Raw genomic sequence first — 17,500 nt, forward strand, 5'->3', positions numbered from 1 at the left:
TCTCGTCAAAATATCTCATTACACTTAATATCAGACACAACTGCCTAACAAGTTCTATTTCAGCCAGATATAGGGACTTGTTTTAATAGAATACATCTGGAATATCTTGTTAAATGAAAAAGTCTTGAAAACAAATTGTTTTGAGTCATATTTCACACGAAACAAGCTTTTTTTCCATTTGAAGAGGATTTTAAGCTAATTTCAAGATCACTTTTATCTCAAAAGTCCTAAATATCACATTTTATTTTAAGAAAGCTTGACAAGCCCATTTTCACTAGTTCCATTGGCAGATTTTTTTGCTTATTTCAAGCAAAAACGTCTTTTATTTGTTGTTTTTTTACTTTTTTTTTGGAGGAGCAATTTTTCCACTGTATTTCAGCCAGATATAGGGACTTGTTTTAATACAATACATCTTAAATATCTTGTTAAATGAAAAAGTCGTGCAAAAAAATTTTTTGAGTCGGATTTCATATGAAACAAGTTTTTTTTTACATTTGAAGAGGTTTTTAAAGGGGAACTGCGGTATATTCAACATTAAGCCTCATTTCTGAGTCGTCTGCAATGTTTTAGAACCCCCCTCACCGCTTTTTTGATGTTTACTACTGTCTCCGGTATTTGCCTAATTTTGATTCTTCTCAACCTGCTTCAGAATGGCAAGTCATGCGCATGTCCAAAAAGGTCCGTAAAAGCACCATAAACGTCCGTTTTCAAAATCATCAACTCACCGGAGTGGTTACTGGTGTGCACTGGTAATCCATATCAAATTTCGTTGCGAAAAGTTGCTTCTGTTGTGTTTTATTTGACATTTTGTACTGGATGTTCGTTGATATTACTCCGCCACCGCTAAGAAAATAGTGCGAGCATGAACGAGCTGCCAAATAAAACACGACAAGCAACTTTTCGCCACGAAATTTGATATGGATTACCAGTGCACACCAGTAACCACTCCGGTGAGTTGATGATTTTGAAAACGGACGTTTATTGTGCTTTTACAGACCTTTTTGGACATGCGCATGACTTGCCATTCTGAAGCAGGTTGAGATGAATCAAAATTAGGCAAATACCGGAGACAGCAGTAAACATCAAAAAAGCGATGAGGGGGGTTCTAAAACATTGCAGACGACTCAGAAAAGAGGCTTAATGTTGAAAATACCGCAGTTCCCCTTTAAGCTAATTTCAAGATCACTTTTATCTCAAAAGTCCTAAATATCACATCTTATTTCAAGAAATCTTGGCAAGCCGATTTTCACTAGTTCCATTGGCAGATTTTTTTGCTTATTTCAAGCAAAAACGTCTTTTATTTGTTGTTTTTTTACTTATTTTTGGAGGGGCATTTTTTCCAGATGGGAGGCATCATTCAGAGACAACCAGGTTAAAGAAATGGTCTCAAACTCGCAGATGACTCCATCCAGCTTCTTTTCCCACAAATGAGCAGAGAGCAGCTGCTCCCAGACCAACCCAAAGACATCAAAAAGCAGAGCAAACACACACACACACACACACACACACACACCAGATGGTACCTGTTGAGCTGCTTCTGAAGCAGGTCCAGACGGGAGTGCACCTGATTTCGTTGTTGTTGGCTAAGGCTGTGCAACGACGTGCTGAGGAGCGGGGGGGAGGCTAGGCTACAGCTGGGGACCTCCTGGTACTGACCACCCCCTCGGCTCTCTCCCCAGAAACTAAAAATGTTGGAAACTCCTGAGAATGCACCTGAATGAGGGGTGGAAGGGAGTCAGTAACAGGGCAGATTTTAGCATTTCTACAGGACATCAGAAGCTCTTCTACTTTTATTTACCGGACAGGGCATTGCAGGTGTTCCCAGTCTTGGGGTCTCCATCACCCTCATTGTTTTCATTGAAGTTGGAGGGCAGGGCTTGAGCCATCGGTGTCTCCAGCAGTGCAAGTGGTGGAGCGAGGCCAGTTACAACCACACCCCCCCCCTGTTAGTGTAGACCCAAGACATTGAGTTCAGTTGTTACTCTGCCTGGTGTAGAACAACCAAAAAACACAAAGCATACTGGTGATGAAGAGGCATACCTCATCACCACTGGAGTGTGAAGACCTCGAGCTTCGATGTGTCCCCCACTGACTCGGAGACGCCTCCTTCTTCTCTTTCTGGTTATTCTCCCGCTGTCTTCGCCTCAAGGGTTTCTGGGACTTTTTAATTTCTCCAGCATCCGCATCATCTGGACAGAAGCGTGCAAGGCCAGATTAAAGAAGACTGGTCAGTTTAGCTGGATCAGACCGGATCAGAACGGGTTTCTCTCCATTCAGGTCGTCAACTATCTGGTAGTTTTTATGCAGTGGTTTTAAACCAAAAAAAGGTGAGAGAAACGGAGGGCGAGTTACCTTTTTCTGTCCGTCTTCGAAATGATAACTTCCGTCTTCGTAATTTGTTGAACCCCCCACAGGTGGAGTCATCACTGCTGGGGGAGCCTGGGATCATGTTGGTCTGAAATGAACATCAGCATTGAATACTTTTTACTTTGGGGGGACATGGGCTGTGTTAGCATTGAAAACAAGAGGGAGGGATGTGGATTAAGCTCAGTAGAGAACTCAGCATGAATGGAACTCTGTGGAACTCTGTCATGGTGTGTTTTAGGAGGAGGTTGTAAACTCACATCTCTGAGATTGAAGGTGATTTCCAGGTTGTTCCAGAAGTTATCTGTAAACTCAGGATACATGTCCAGCACCTCAAGGACATCTTCTCTGAGGATTTTATGGAGGTCACAGTAAGTCAGCGCTCTCACATCAGCATTGGATTTGCCGGGACGCGTGTATAGGTTGATTGGCTCACCGAAGATGTCATTCTTACCTGGAAAGATGGAAAATGAAGGAAATCTGTTGAGGACAGTAATGTCAACAGAGGGTTTGAGAAATAAGTGAAGGAAGATGTGGGTGGGTCCGTGACACAAGGTCACAAAGTTTATCTTCATAAGAATACTGATGTTTAGGAAGACCCTCAGTGTGACACCGCGGTCAGGTCAAGGGTTTCTTTGTCCTGTCTCCATGAGTTGTCTTGTCATTTCCTGTTTTATTTTGAAAGAGTAACTCTCCTCTGGTTTCGGGTCCCTTGCCCTTCCTCGTGTGTCGGGCTGATTGTCTGCTGAGTGTTTCCGACTGTTTCCTGTCACCCTGTGTGTAAGAGTCTGCGTCTCCCCTGGTCTTGTGCCAGTGGGGCGTATTCATCAGTGTTGGCGTGTGTTCACTCTAACCTTCCCAAGCTAAGTCGCAGCCTCCTTCATAGTAGCCTTTGTGGATTGTTCTAGTTCCTCCTAGAGAGAGATTTGGACTTGTAATTGTCATACCTTAGTTTGGTTAAACATAGTGAATGTTTCATAGCCTTTTGTTTCCTCCGAGTGGAGCGATTCTTTGTTCATTCTCCGGTTTTCAGGAGTGTTTTTCTGTTATTTCTTAGCTTAGTCTATTTGGTCTTCCTCCGTAGCGGGAATGATTTTCTGTTACTTATAACGTTTTACAGTCTGTTTTCCTCTTTAGTGGAGAGGTTATTATTTAGATTTTTTTATAGCTATGCTTCCATTTTTGGAAGAAGAGGAGAATTGATCCTCTTCCCTTCAATAAAAGCTTGTTATTGAAGAACCTCATCCCTGCATCTGAGTTCCTGGGCCTGACACTAAGGCCAAAACCTCAATCAATAAATCTGGGTGCATATGTAAGATTATTATTATTTCTTTTTTAAAAGACAAGGTTCACCCTCCACATTTCTACTGCATTGCATGTATTTGTCCTGTCCCATCCCTTACAGGACACCATCGCAGCACTGGGCAGCTCCTTCAGCAGCAGACTGAAACATACAACATGTCTGAAGGAGTGGAACCGCAGTCCGGTCCTCCCAGATGCTGCTGGACTGTCCAACCAGCACCACTCTCAGTAGAGCACAGGCTGCATGTACAGCTTACATGTTGAAAATGGGACACAGACTGTCCAGGAAACTGATACTTTAATCCAGATGTGGGACGAGATCCCTCAGGAGAACATCAGGAGCATGCCCAGGCCATACAGGCAGGTGGAGGTCACACAGGCAGGTGGAGGCCATACAGGCAGGTGGAGGTCACACAGGCAGGTGGAGGCCACACAGGCAGGTGGAGGCCATACAGGCAGGTGGAGGTCACACAGGCAGGTGGAGGTCATACAGGCAGGTGGAGGTCACACAGGCAGGTGGAGGCCATACAGGCAGGTGGAGGCCATACAGGCAGGTGGAGGTCACACAGGCAGGTGGAGGCCACACAGGCAGGTGGAGGCCATACAGGCAGGTGGAGGTCACACAGACAGGTGGAGGCCACACGGACAGGTGGAGGCCATACAGGCAGGTGGAGGCCATACAGGCAGGTGGAGGTCACACAGGCAGGTGGAGGCCACACAGGCAGGTGGAGGCCACACAGACAGGTGGAGGCCATACAGGCAGGTGGAGGTCACACAGACAGGTGGAGGTCACACAGGCAGGTGGAGGCCATACAGGCAGGTGGAGGCCACACAGGCAGGTGGAGGTCATACAGGCAGGTGGAGGTCACACAGGCAGGTGGAGGTCATACAGGCAGGTGGAGGTCACACAGGCAGGTGGAGGTCACACAGGCAGGTGGAGGCCACACAGGCAGGTGGAGGTCATACAGGCAGGTGGAGGTCACACAGGCAGGTGGAGGCCACACAGGCAGGTAGAGGTCACACAGGTAGGTGGAGGCCACACAGGCAGGTGGAGGTCATACAGGCAGGTGGAGGCCACACAGGCAGGTGGAGGTCATACAGGCAGGTGGAGGTCACACAGGCAGGTGGAGGCCACACAGGCAGGTGGAGGCCGCACAGGCAGGTGGAGGCCACACAGGCAGGTGGAGGCCGCACAGGCAGGTGGAGGCCACACAGGCAGGTGGAGGTGACTTGTCTTGAGGAATTTCCACTGAAGTTGGATCATGTGATTTTCCACTTTTATTTTGAGTAGGATTCTAAATCCAGACCTCCATGAGATAATCATTTAGATTCACATTGATCATTTTATGTTATTTTGTTCTCAATGCATTCCACCATGTAATGAATAACCATTTTCATCTGGAATATTTCATTCATTGAGATCTAGGAAGTGTTATTTTAGTGTTCCCTTTATGTTTTTTAGCAGTGTATATGCCAATTTATTTATTTTTATCCTATCTCACCGTCCTCGCTGCTGTAATACTGTGAATTTCCCCACAGTGGGACTAATAAAGGACTGTCTTATCTAGTTGACATTCTTATCCAAATGGGGTTCAGTTTCTCTCCACCAGTAGATGGCGCTATCAACTCAAGACTATTTTTATGGAGGGATGGTGTATGTTGAGTAAACTGTGGACATCACATGGAGATGTGTCATTAACATTTTGTGCTCCACTGAAAAAAATATTCTTTGCTGACTGAAAAGCAAAGATTGACCTAAACTGTTATAACTTAATCTAATTAATTGGACTGTATCTTTGAAGTGCCCCAAGATAACATTTGGTGCTTTATAAATCAAATTGAATTGAACTCCTAAAATCTATTATCAAAAAGGCATAATGTCACGTTTCTTCTTCTTTCAGGCTAGTTGAGCTTATTGGGACCTCAAAGTTAATGAGGGGAGAGCGGTCTACGACAGGGCCGTTGGCAGAGTACACACTGCTAACCCTTTGTAGACCAGTTCCTGAGTCCCTGCAGCAACACAGCTGGAGAGCGTGCACCTGAAATCTGAACAATCAAATGTTTTTCAGCCTGTTTTTACAGGTGCAGATCAACAGAATTACCAGCTAACAGGACCAGGAAGCTGCACATGCAGCACATAAAAGGTAAGTGGACAATGGCCAGTAACAGTCGTTCGAATCACTGTCTCCTCCTCTGCACACAAATACTGTGTGTATGTGTGAAGCAGCTGTTTTAGAGCCTCAGTCTCCATACTGTTGCAGCTCACATGCAAGTATTTAAAAAGCAAAGCGCATTACAACCTAACTTATTCCTGACATGAGACTAATCATCTTCAGCGTCAAATATCGTTCCTGAATATATTCTACGAATAAATAGTTAAGTTCTGCATCTCAGGCAGAAAGATGCGTGTGAAAGTCCCACTGTTGCATGCTGGGATGTTAGCGCCATCTGGGGAGAAATGCTCTCCCGTTACCTCCATGTTGGGCCATTGTTGTCTGGTTAGATTTATCTTTAAGAGGCTAAAACTGGGATGATCCAGTGGAGAAGAGAAGAAACGGAGAAAGGAAACAGGAAGAAGAAGATGGACCTTATCAGGATTAACTGAATCGCACCAGTCAATGCAAGCTCTGCTAATTATTGAGCCAGAATAGTGGTGAAATCTGATCCTTCACCAATCTACTTCATACCAATCCAACCCCACTCTGATGGCTACTTTGTTCAAATAAAGTAATTATAATACTTCTAAATACATTCAGTGATCTGTTACTTATATTGAGACATATGTGGAGCATTTTTTGACAATTAAGATGTTTTAATGCTGAAACAACTTAAAAAGTTTGTTCTTTGATTTGAAGCTGGTTTTCCATAATGTAGAAGTCCCATTTACAGTACCAGTAAAGATATTGGGCATTCTCAGGCGTTGAAATGTTTGACACATGAATGGACTGTACTTGTATCGCGCTTTTCTCGTCCAGCTGACCACTCAAAGTGCTGCAACCCTTCATGCCACATTCACACTCGCACTCATACAGCACATCCTAAGTCTGCCTGTGCATAACTACATGCTTCCTACCCCTTCACACACATTCATACATGCATCGGCCTTCTGATTGGTGGGGAACTGCTCTTCCTCCTGAGCTACAGCCTCCCAGTAGACAATATTGTACAATAATCACCTTAAGTTAATTAAACCAAAACATATGGATGAAGATAGAGATAATTATTATTTTACCTAAGATAGCTACCACCACATCTCCTCTCAGTATTTCGATGGATCCCCTGGATATGAAGTAGAGGGCAGTGAGGACATCCCCAGCATGGACCAGCGTGTCACCTGGGGGTGCGTGGGTGGTCTTGAACTTCATAGCCAACGCCCTTAGGCAGCCCTTGGTGGAGCCTTTAAAAGCTTTACAGTTCTGCAGCAACGTCCGGTTCAGATGGAGACAGATATCTGCCTGGAGACACTCAGGGAAACCTTTCAGCACCTGCAGGGCAGCAGAGGACAGGAAGGAAACAGAACAGAGAATAAGGGACCACACAGGGAGAGGGAAGAACAAAAGAAAGTGCAAGGTAAGTAAAGGCGGAGGTGGGAAAAGAGAGGATGAGCCAACAGAGAAATGTTACATCAACACATCAGAGGTTGATTTGTCAGGTCAAGAAACCAAAGTGACAGTCAAACACATCATACACAGAGTGGACAATTTATTGCACTTATTAGTGATGGACGCTAATGGGACACAACAAGATAACTGAGCAGAAGAGAGACTTCAGCAGTTCTGGCTTTTCAACTTTAAAAGAGCTTATGTGTTGATTTCCACAGCTTTGTCACTTCATTATTTCTTTGTGTATTTGTGTAGCCAGTGGTTTGTGTAACCAGTGGTTTGTGTAACCAGTGGTTTGTGTAGCCAGTGGTTTGTGTAGCCAGTGGTTTGTATAGCCAGTGGTTTGTGTAACCAGTGGTTTGTATAACCAGTGGTTTGTGTAGCCAGTGGTTTGTGTAGCCAGTGGTTTGTGTAGCCAGTGGTTTGTGTAACCAGTGGTTTGTGTAGCCAGTGGTTTGTGTAACCAGTGGTTTGTGTAGCCAGTGGTTTGTGTAGCCAGTGGTTTGTGTAACCAGTGGTTTGTATAGCCAGTGGTTTGTGTAGCCAGTGGTTTGTGTAGCCAGTGGTTTGTGTAACCAGTGGTTTGTGTAGCCAGTGGTTTGTGTAGCCAGTGGTTTGTGTAGCCAGTGGTTTGTGTAACCAGTGGTTTGTGTAGCCAGTGGTTTGTGTAACCAGTGGTTTGTGTAACCAGTGGTTTGTGTAGCCAGTGGTTTGTATAACCAGTGGTTTGTGTAGCCAGTGGTTTGTATAACCAGTGGTTTGTGTAGCCAGTGGTTTGTGTAACCAGTGGTTTGTATAGCCAGTGGTTTGTGTAGCCAGTGGTTTGTGTAGCCAGTGGTTTGTGTAGCCAGTGGTTTGTATAACCAGTGGTTTGTGTAGCCAGTGGTTTGTGTAGCCAGTGGTTTGTGTAGCCAGTGGTTTGTGTAGCCAGTGGTTTGTATAACCAGTGGTTTGTGTAGCCAGTGGTTTGTGTAACCAGTGGTTTGTGTAACCAGTGGTTTGTATAGCCAGTGGTTTGTGTAGCCAGTGGTTTGTGTAACCAGTGGTTTGTGTAGCCAGTGGTTTGTATGGCCAGTGGTTTGTATAACCAGTGGTTTGTGTAGCCAGTGGTTTGTGTAACCAGTGGTTTGTATGGCCAGTGGTTTTTGTAGCCAGTGGTTTGTGTAACCAGTGGTTTGTATAACCAGCCTGCGCCAGATTGTCTCACTACACCAGTGTGCCGTTTCTGTTGTCGATTCTCCTCGCTCTGGATTCCCATGCTAAGGACCTAGCATTCACTGTTGGATTCCTGACACCTTCCTGTTTCACCTACTTGCCTGCTCGCCCTGCTGCTAATTCAGAACCCCAGCATCATAGCCAGCATCCTCCCCCTGCGTTCTGGATTCCCACCTGGACCTAAGTTCCATGTTTACCCGGATCCGCCCTCTGGCTTCCAACACCACGCAACTGTAAATAAACTGTTCTAATCCTTTCGAAGTTCTCCGTCGGGCTGTCGGATACGCAAGGCAGTTCACCTCCCGATCAGCAGGCGGCGCTACGTTAGACGACCTAATCTCGCGACGTCTATGGTGAAAGTGGTTGATTGATGGTTCACCTTCCGGCTCCGTTCCACTCCTCACAGTGAACGATGGCGACCGAGAGAGAAAGACTGTTGTTGGAGTTGGAGCTTGTTTATTTTGAAATGCTAAAAATTTTCGACCAAATGTTGCCCGGCACACAGTAAACTCTTTCAGAAATGGCGGTGTTGTTGTGAGAGGAAGGAGCTAAACCGGAAAAGTGATTCCGGAAATGCTGTTGTTAGCCGACCAATCACAACCCTTGCGGTCTCCGCGAGTCTCCGTCACCTCGACGGATATATAGGAATGTTGGCCGACGCACGCTAAAATAATTTAGCCAGTAATCCCATCCTTTCAGTGCCATGTAACCCCACTGAGTGATGGATCAGCATCAACAAACAACAGTTGTTGTAAGTCCTTCTTCAGGGACCTCTTCTGTTTGTAAGATGGACTAATAATGGTAAATGAACTGGTTATTTCACCCAAAAACATGCAGCAGTCGTGAAGGTAAAGTTTTAACCTGAATATTTTCCTGCATTGTCTCAGTAAAGCTGCACAGGGCAGAGCAGGCAAACAGTAACATACAGATCAGAAAAGCTTGGATCATGAATGACTCTAATAACATGCACATTGGTCAGGGGGTTCAGTGACACATGTGACTAGGGATGGGAATCGAAAACCGGTTCTTGTTGAGAACCGGTTCCCAGTGTTTCAATTCCTTGGAATCGTTTGGCGATTTTGCAAACGATTCCCTTTTATCGATTCCAGTGGGTGCGAATGACGTCACCACGCAACGTTGCATGGCGAGTCCAGTGCAGCCAGCAGTCAACAGGAAACATGGCGTCCAAGCGGTACAAACGCTCAAAAGTTTGATTACACATCCCTAAAAAAGACGACAACAGGGCAACTTGCAAAGTGAATATTTCACCAAAGGGAGGAAATACTACCAACATGCAATAACTATGAATGAATGATTAACGTTGGTGAATCTGAACCCAGCAACGTTAGCAACGTTAGCATGTCCTCGGCTAACACTGCAGGTAACTAACTAACTAACAAACACTGCCTATCATGTTAGCACCATTTGCCTCATTGTAAAAGCTGCTGTTAGTAACGGTTAAGGTTAAATGAATGCCTTCTCAGGCATTACATTTAGATGAAATCATGAGAGACAGAGCCTGACTGGCTCAGAGCCAGAGGCTGGTGGTACTACCCCCAGTTCAACTCTACCTCCAGCTTCTCCTTTCACCAGAGCAGGAAGAGTTAAATTACCCAGGCCAGGATAGACCAATGTGGACCTCACCGTTGTTGGGTTTGTGAGGTCATGACTCGTGTTACTTCTAAACTAAACAAAGTTGATGCTAATCGACCGGTTTGTTGTCCTTTTTCTCCAAATGAGAATCGATAAGGGAACCGATAAAGAACCGAATCGTTAAGCTGAATCGAAAATGGAATTGGAATCGTAAAAATCTTATCAATTCCCATCCCTACACGTGACTGTAATGGCTCTCTGCTTCTAGGCTGATACTCCCCACCATCTAGTTCGGAACTGAAGAACCCTTTCTGGTGAAACGTCTACAAGACCCAAGAAGAGGTCGAGTTGCCCTCACCATGACCTGGATGACTGAGAATCTTCATCAACAGTAACATACAGAAAGACAACAGAGAAAACAGTCTTCCTTAAACTGTATCAGTGAGGGCATCCTGTACCCCTTTAACACCAGGAATGACCTGTGGTATAACCCCTTTCCTGCTCATATGAGATTTATGCTCTCTGTGTATCACAATACAGAATACTGAGCCCTCTGAAGTTTGAAGCCATTTCAGAGGGCTCAGGATCATGGATCGACTGGGCTGGAGCAGACCAGGTTCAGGTTTGCACAATGGAGCCTTAAAGAAGAAGGAAAATATGTAGGCAGAAAGGGATGTTTTATGCTAAATTTGATCACATAATGACTCAGTTTGTATGGATGGAAAATATTTCAGCCTGAAGCTTAAACGGTTTCTTTTGATAGAAATGTCTGCACACACTTCAGACTCATTTTGAGGACAGCTGCACCACTGCAGATGATTTGACTTTTTATCTTAACATTAGTGAGTGAGAACATTCATTTCTGGTGCTTAGAAAAGCATAAAAGAGTAATCATGGTTCTGTAAAAAAAAAAAACACATCGCTGTCTCCCATCGGAGACTGTATATGCAGCGCTGCTGTGTGTCGGAAGGACATTACTAAACAGGTGCAGAAGGGTAGCACATTTACAGCCGAAGGCAAGGAATCTTTTATTTCTTTATTTGGACATACAGGAAAAGTGACTCAGTATAATAGTATAATGATGATATTAGAATAACCCTTTCCCAGTAATATTAATTCTGACAAAAGTAACTGTATAGAACAACTCATACAGCAAGTACAAAGAGCTTCACAACAAGAGTAGGAAATTCAAAACTATAAGGGTAAAATAGCCAAAAATAAAATACAAGATGGATGCTGCATGAACACTAGCTTTGCTTCTTCCAGTGCTAAAAAGGCTGACTTAAAAAATGAAGCCATGAGCCCAAACTTCTTATTCTCTCTGCTGCCACTGAACAGAGCAAATGAAGGAGCCATGTTGTGCTCTGCCATTGCTTCTGCAGGCAAAGACAGTATCACCATACTAAGAACTGCTTTCTGTTCCATGTATACTGACAGGATGGCTCCAAAAGAGCTCAGCCAAAGCACATTTAAGGTGCTGATCTTTCACTTTCAAAAGATACAACATACAACAGGTGTGTAGCATCAGAGTTGCTCTACTGTTCTCTCCTATCTTCGTTACTGAAAAAGGTCTCTGCTGGCTGAGTCGGTCATAAACACAGTCGACTCCACACAGTCATAATAATCCTTCCAGTAAACATGGTCTCATTCAGCCTGCTCCTTGCCCAACACTTGGAAGGCTTTTAAAAGAGCAGCAGAATGTGGGAAGAGTAGAGGGCTGACAGTGGAAAACTTCAAATGAGTTTCCTTTCCACTTCAGTGCTTAACTCACTGCACCAAAACGAATCAAATGAAATGTATCTGGAAGGATTTCGTTGGGCTCCTGTAAGCCTTCACAGACATTAATGAGCTGCTGATTTTAGCCTATTGTGAGTGAAAAATCTAAAATAAGATGATAGGACAGCTGTGAGAGTGGGACTTTATCTGAGGGTGTGTGCGAGGCTTTCAGCAGCACCTTGCTGCACGCTGACTCAGAGTTCAGGTAGAGGCCGACTCTACACAATGAGCACGTGAAACACCACCTGTTGACAGGCGGGAGTCATGGTGCCAGTCTGAGTTACAGTCTGTGTCTAAGGGTTTCCAAATGATTTGAACCAGATTCTACTGCTGCATATATATTTCATATGTGTGTAAATAAACATTTCAGTGCAGTAGGATTAACCTTTTAATGCGCAACATGGGTCAAAAGTGACCCGGCTGACTTTTCATTTTCCATATCTTTGCAATAAATTAGCTTAATTATTCAATATTCAAGGTGTTCCTCAATTAACTTGTTTTTAATCATCATGCATCCTTATTTAATTTTTTCCTTTCTTACTTTTTGAATAAAAACCCTTTTTGTATCACGACCCCTCTAATGCACAACATGGGTCAAAAATGACCCACAATAATTTCCCAGGTTATTTCATGAGTTTCTCTTTGTTCTATCTTTTAAAATCAATTGATTTTATGATTGAATATTCCAAGTGTTCTTTAAATATCTTGTTTTTGATTACCGCTGATCATTATTTTCTTGTTTACATTCATACTTGTAAAGTCATCGACATGCCAGGCTGAAAGTAGTTCTCTCGTCTTTGTGTGTACTCATGTGCGATACTCCTTCATTCAACTGCTTACACACAGGATTTGGACGTGTGAAGGTCAGTACTCACTGCATTCATGTCAATGCCGTTGGTGTAGGACCAGGCATGCTGAAAGTACTCCTCCAGCCTTTGCCTGAGAGGGTTGGGGATCTGGTGAAAACGGATGAACTCTCTGACTCTCAGCATCTGGGTGTGGTAGCGGGCTGTTCCTGAGTAGAGCCGCTGGATGATAGCAGACACGTTCCCGAAGATGCTGGCGTACATCAGGGCTGGAGGTGGGAGGATGGGAGGATGGGAGGAAGAAAGCACCGTCAAACATTAACAAAGTATAGACACGCACTGATATGACCTGTCGGACACTTTGCAGGATGTTTTCTACAGCTTGCACCCCAAACAGACACCTGTGGGTGGGATGTTTGAGAAAAACACTGCAGGTGAAGACCTGTTGAAGGCAAGGAAAAGGCAGAGCTGGAGAGACAGAGGGAGCTCAGGCAGCTGGCGGTACAATACTAATGAAGTTCTACATCTGAGCCAGTATCGCAGCATGTCATCTGCACTTATATGGAAGAAAAGTTAGATTAGTCTTTAAGGATTGTCGAAATGTTTTAAAGTCTCATTATGTGATCCATCCATCCATTTTCTATACCCGCTTAATCCGTCTGTCGGGCCGCGGGGGGCCCGGAGCCTATTTCAGCGGCCATTGGGCGAGACCCCTGGACAGGTCGCCAGTCCATCACAGGGCCACACAGAGACAAACCAGACGAACACGCTCACACACACCCTCACACACACGCTCACACACGCTCACGCACACACGCTTACACACACACCCTCACACACACGCTCACACACGCTTACACACACACCCTCACACACACGCTCACACACGCTCACACACACACGCTCACACACGCTTACACACACACCCTCACACACACACACGCTCACACACACGCTCACACACACGCTTACACACACGCTCACACACACACGCTCACACACACGCTCACACACACGCTTACACACACGCTCACACACACACGCTCACACACACACGCTCACACACACGCTCACACACGCTCACACACGCTCACGCACACACGCTTACACACACACGCTTACACACACATGCTCACGCACACGCTCACGCTCACACACACGCTCACACACACGCTCACACACACGCTCACACACACGCTCACACACACTCCTAGGGACAATTTAGAGACACCAGTTAACCTCACATGCATGACGGATGTGAAGCTGTGTCCCAGCTCCCTGTAAAGGGAGCTAAAGATGTATGAAATCTTTTTTTCAATCATTGTATGAAAAGAAATAGATGTAGTTTATCAAGACTTGCTAACACTGAATGTGTTTCGTCAGCTTTAAGCATGGGAAAAAAGTACACTTAACACGCTTGTGTCTGAAAAAAAAAGTTTTTGCCTTTGATGAAAAATGATTCACAGTCAATCATCCCGTTACAGCTCCCACACATGCACCACATTTGGAGTTTTCCAGCCACACGTGAGTGACTTTCATATCCAGCTCTCTGTGTTAGTGCATTTCACAGTACTCAGGACATTCCCCATCCATCAATTCAATTTAATTCAGTTGAGTTTAATAATACTTTATTCATCCCTGAAAGGTTAAATAAGTTGCTGCAGAATTCATTATTATTACAGATATGCAGTCGTTCCAGAGAGGTAACAAAATAAAATCATCTGACACACATGTCGAAAGCTGAGGTGCAGCAGGGAGGAAGGTGTGGGAGAAACCTCCATCTGTTGTTTCTGTAGCCTAGCAACAACTCAGCTGATGATGTCACACACAGCGTCAGCAGGTAACTCAGGTGAACTCTCAGGAGACAACGTGGACAACACTTACATCCGATGAGCATGACGCAGATGGAGAAGATCTTCTCAAAGTTGGTGTTGGGCGACACGTTTCCAAATCCCACGCTGGTCAAGCTGCTGAAGGTGAAGTACAGAGCTGTGACGTACTTGTCTTTGATTGAAGGTCCTGAGCCTGGTGCAGAAAGAGATGACACGGGAAACCACTCCCTGGAGTAATCAACTCTTTTTTTTCATTCATGTGGGCCACATTTTTTCACATTATTCCATCAACTCTTATTTTGATAAGAGATAAGAGATAAAGATTTGAATCAGACGTCACAAACTACAATGTGTAACTACAGATCCAGTATGTCTCCATACATGTGTCTAACAACGCGGCGGGCAGAACGTCTTACTGGCAGTTTGCAGATGTCATTATCTCGGTGCTTACCTGGAACAGAGTCATTGAAGTGTTTTCCCAGTTGGTCCCCGAGTGTGTGGAGCCAGCCTATTGAACCATTCCTCTCCACATTACCGATTGCATACCTGATTAAAATAAGAACTACAATGTGATTCAATGTCATCTTTCACTCTAACAATCGCATATTCAAATGAATTCTCTGAAATATCCCGTTGATCTAATTAAACTCACAGTATTACGTTGTTATGCTGTTTGACATGTTTGACATTTTTGAACTGCTACAACAACACAGCCAATAAAACAATGCTTCTGCAGCCATAGACATAATTATCCACACTTCATTTCTGTGGCTCTAATCAGCACCATCAGACAGTCAAACGGAGCAGTACCAGATGCAGGCCAGCCAGTGAGCGATGAGGGCGAAGGTGCACATGAGGAGGAAGAGGACGGCGGCGCCATACTCTGAGTAGCGGTCCAACTTCCTGGCAACACGCACCAATCGCAGGAGACGAGCGGTTTTCAGCAGACCAATCAGAGTGGTGGTCTGAGGTGGGAGGGAGAGGAAACACATGGCAGGGAGAACAACCTTTGTTCCAATATGTCCTCACACCTGCTGCCATCCTTACAAACACATTTACCCATCGTTCCAAAGAGAGAAACTGTTGAAGAGGTGGCTTTAAACCCCCCCACACCCCTCTACATGCATTCAGCCCCCTGCCAACACAGAAATAACAGGAGAGCCTGGTCCGGCTCAGACTGTGTGTGTCTTTAAAGTAAATCATATTTCTCTATTGAGGAAAAATGTCCATGTTCTTTGCTCAGGGGCCTTTTTTGGACAGAATCACTGGTGTGGATTTTGCCATTTTTAACTTGTGTGACTTGAGCACTATTATTTTTTTCTACCATTCGATTTTTCATGACTAATGTGCACTTGAGGAGTTCTTTCTCCCATCTTTTCTTCACACACCCACACCCTGTAATTCTCCAACACGCGTATGTGTTCAGTGACCCACAGAGCCAAAGTATCCCCAGAACTGTATATTTTCAACATAAGCCCTGTGACGTAAGTTTGAGTGGAAGCAGGAGGAGTTCCTTAGGAACATGGACTGTGTGTAAAAGATGTGTTATAATTGGCTTTGTTCTTAGACATTAGGAATGAAATAAGTCTCAGTACTTTTCCATATGACCTTAAGTGATGCAGGAGTAGACAGACAAAACAATCAGGAAAGCCTGGGAAACCAAGGGCAGATTGATACACACACATTATTTGAATTCCTCAGAGACATTATTTGGGCTAGTACGATTCATATCCAATCACATTTGATCAACAAGGGATCCACCGTGAGAAACTATGAGATATATATACGAGGTGTAACCGGAGATACGGGGCTCTGTCTGACGGATTCTTGCGAGGTCTGTCAGACTGAGACCAGCGCTGAAATACTGCACTTGTTGCCAGACCAATAAAGACTTCATTTTCACTTGAATTACTTCGGTCCGTTCTTGAGCCTCCTACTAAAAGAATCGTATCTAACAGATGAATGGAGCCTCAGGGAAGTCCCCCACTGGTTTATTATCCACGGTACTCCTGTGTAACTTCCAGTTCAGCATTTGGCCGTCACTGTCTCAGGTTTTCGGAGCAGGAAGTGAAGTGTAGGGGATGGAAGTGACAGAAAACCCAGAGGAATTTTACATATCCACCGGGTAGTGACCTCAGCCATAATAATGCTGTGCTTTCAGACTTAATACAGTTTGAATGGAGAAAACGTGTAATGATCTACAGTTGTAATGCTGTAGAGAGCACAGCTTTGATTTTTACTGGCCTGGCTCCACAGCTGGCCACTTAACCAGCCACATAGAGAAGCACCAAGTCCCCACTCCTGAACTATGAGTAATGACCTGTTTACTGCTTCATGGCTTTACCTCCTCTCCGTTGCGGTAGATGAGCAGGTCAAAGGGAATGGCAGCCACCATGTCAATGAGGAACCAGCCTTTGAAATAGTGGACGGCGATGCGCACTGGGTGGCTTACCACTTCATCATTAGAGTTCACATACGTTGTCCTGAGAGAAGAGAAGCAGATCAAAGCCACTGGCATCCATGCTGTAGTGGTCATTTTATGCTCATGACCCAACTGTGAAACACCATTTTCCTTTTTTTGTATTCACTATGACCATAATAAAACATTTAAGTTGTGCATCAGCTGTTTCCAGAACGAAGCTGCGACAGTTCAGACCTGAAATTGATGAGGATGTCAATGATGAACATGATGTCCACGATGAGGTCCACCACGTTGAGAGGGGAGCAGGAGTAACCACAGCTCTGCAGGGCCGCCTCCTCCTGAGAGGAAGAACACCAGAAGTATACTCCAATGCTTTAGATTTACAACGTGCTTTCCAAATAGATTAGCATCAAGGTCTTTAACCTTGTAGCACCCAAGCATATGAATAATCATTGAAAAAAATCATTTTGGCTCTTCTTGCATCTTTTTGGGTGGGAATAAACCAATATTTTTGGAATTTTTGGAATTGGGCTATTTTTGATCATTTTAGGCAATGTTGCATATTTGCAGCTGTGGGCTTTCCTGATT

General features: G+C 44.6%; 1 protein-coding gene across 2 annotated transcripts in view; it reads right to left on the reverse strand.

Annotated features, from left to right (window-relative positions):
- kcnh2b (potassium voltage-gated channel, subfamily H (eag-related), member 2b) overlaps positions 1-17,500 on the reverse strand; it is a 374,482-nt gene that overhangs the window by 10,450 nt on the left and 346,532 nt on the right. For both annotated transcript variants that reach the window (XM_075452154.1, XM_075452153.1), the window contains exons 8-19: positions 17,147-17,250; positions 16,835-16,973; positions 15,301-15,455; positions 14,942-15,036; positions 14,543-14,683; positions 12,728-12,927; positions 6,899-7,151; positions 2,625-2,818; positions 2,353-2,455; positions 2,041-2,189; positions 1,799-1,943; positions 1,524-1,713 (exon numbers count right to left, since the gene is read on the reverse strand). In XM_075452154.1, coding sequence (XP_075308269.1) covers positions 1,524-1,713; positions 1,799-1,943; positions 2,041-2,189; positions 2,353-2,455; positions 2,625-2,818; positions 6,899-7,151; positions 12,728-12,927; positions 14,543-14,683; positions 14,942-15,036; positions 15,301-15,455; positions 16,835-16,973; positions 17,147-17,250 — 1,868 coding nt within the window. The remainder of the gene's footprint in view (positions 1-1,523; positions 1,714-1,798; positions 1,944-2,040; positions 2,190-2,352; positions 2,456-2,624; positions 2,819-6,898; positions 7,152-12,727; positions 12,928-14,542; positions 14,684-14,941; positions 15,037-15,300; positions 15,456-16,834; positions 16,974-17,146; positions 17,251-17,500) is intronic.

The sequence above is a fragment of the Odontesthes bonariensis genome, chromosome 20 (assembly GCF_027942865.1).
Source record: "Odontesthes bonariensis isolate fOdoBon6 chromosome 20, fOdoBon6.hap1, whole genome shotgun sequence".
Taxonomy (NCBI): domain Eukaryota; kingdom Metazoa; phylum Chordata; class Actinopteri; order Atheriniformes; family Atherinopsidae; genus Odontesthes; species Odontesthes bonariensis.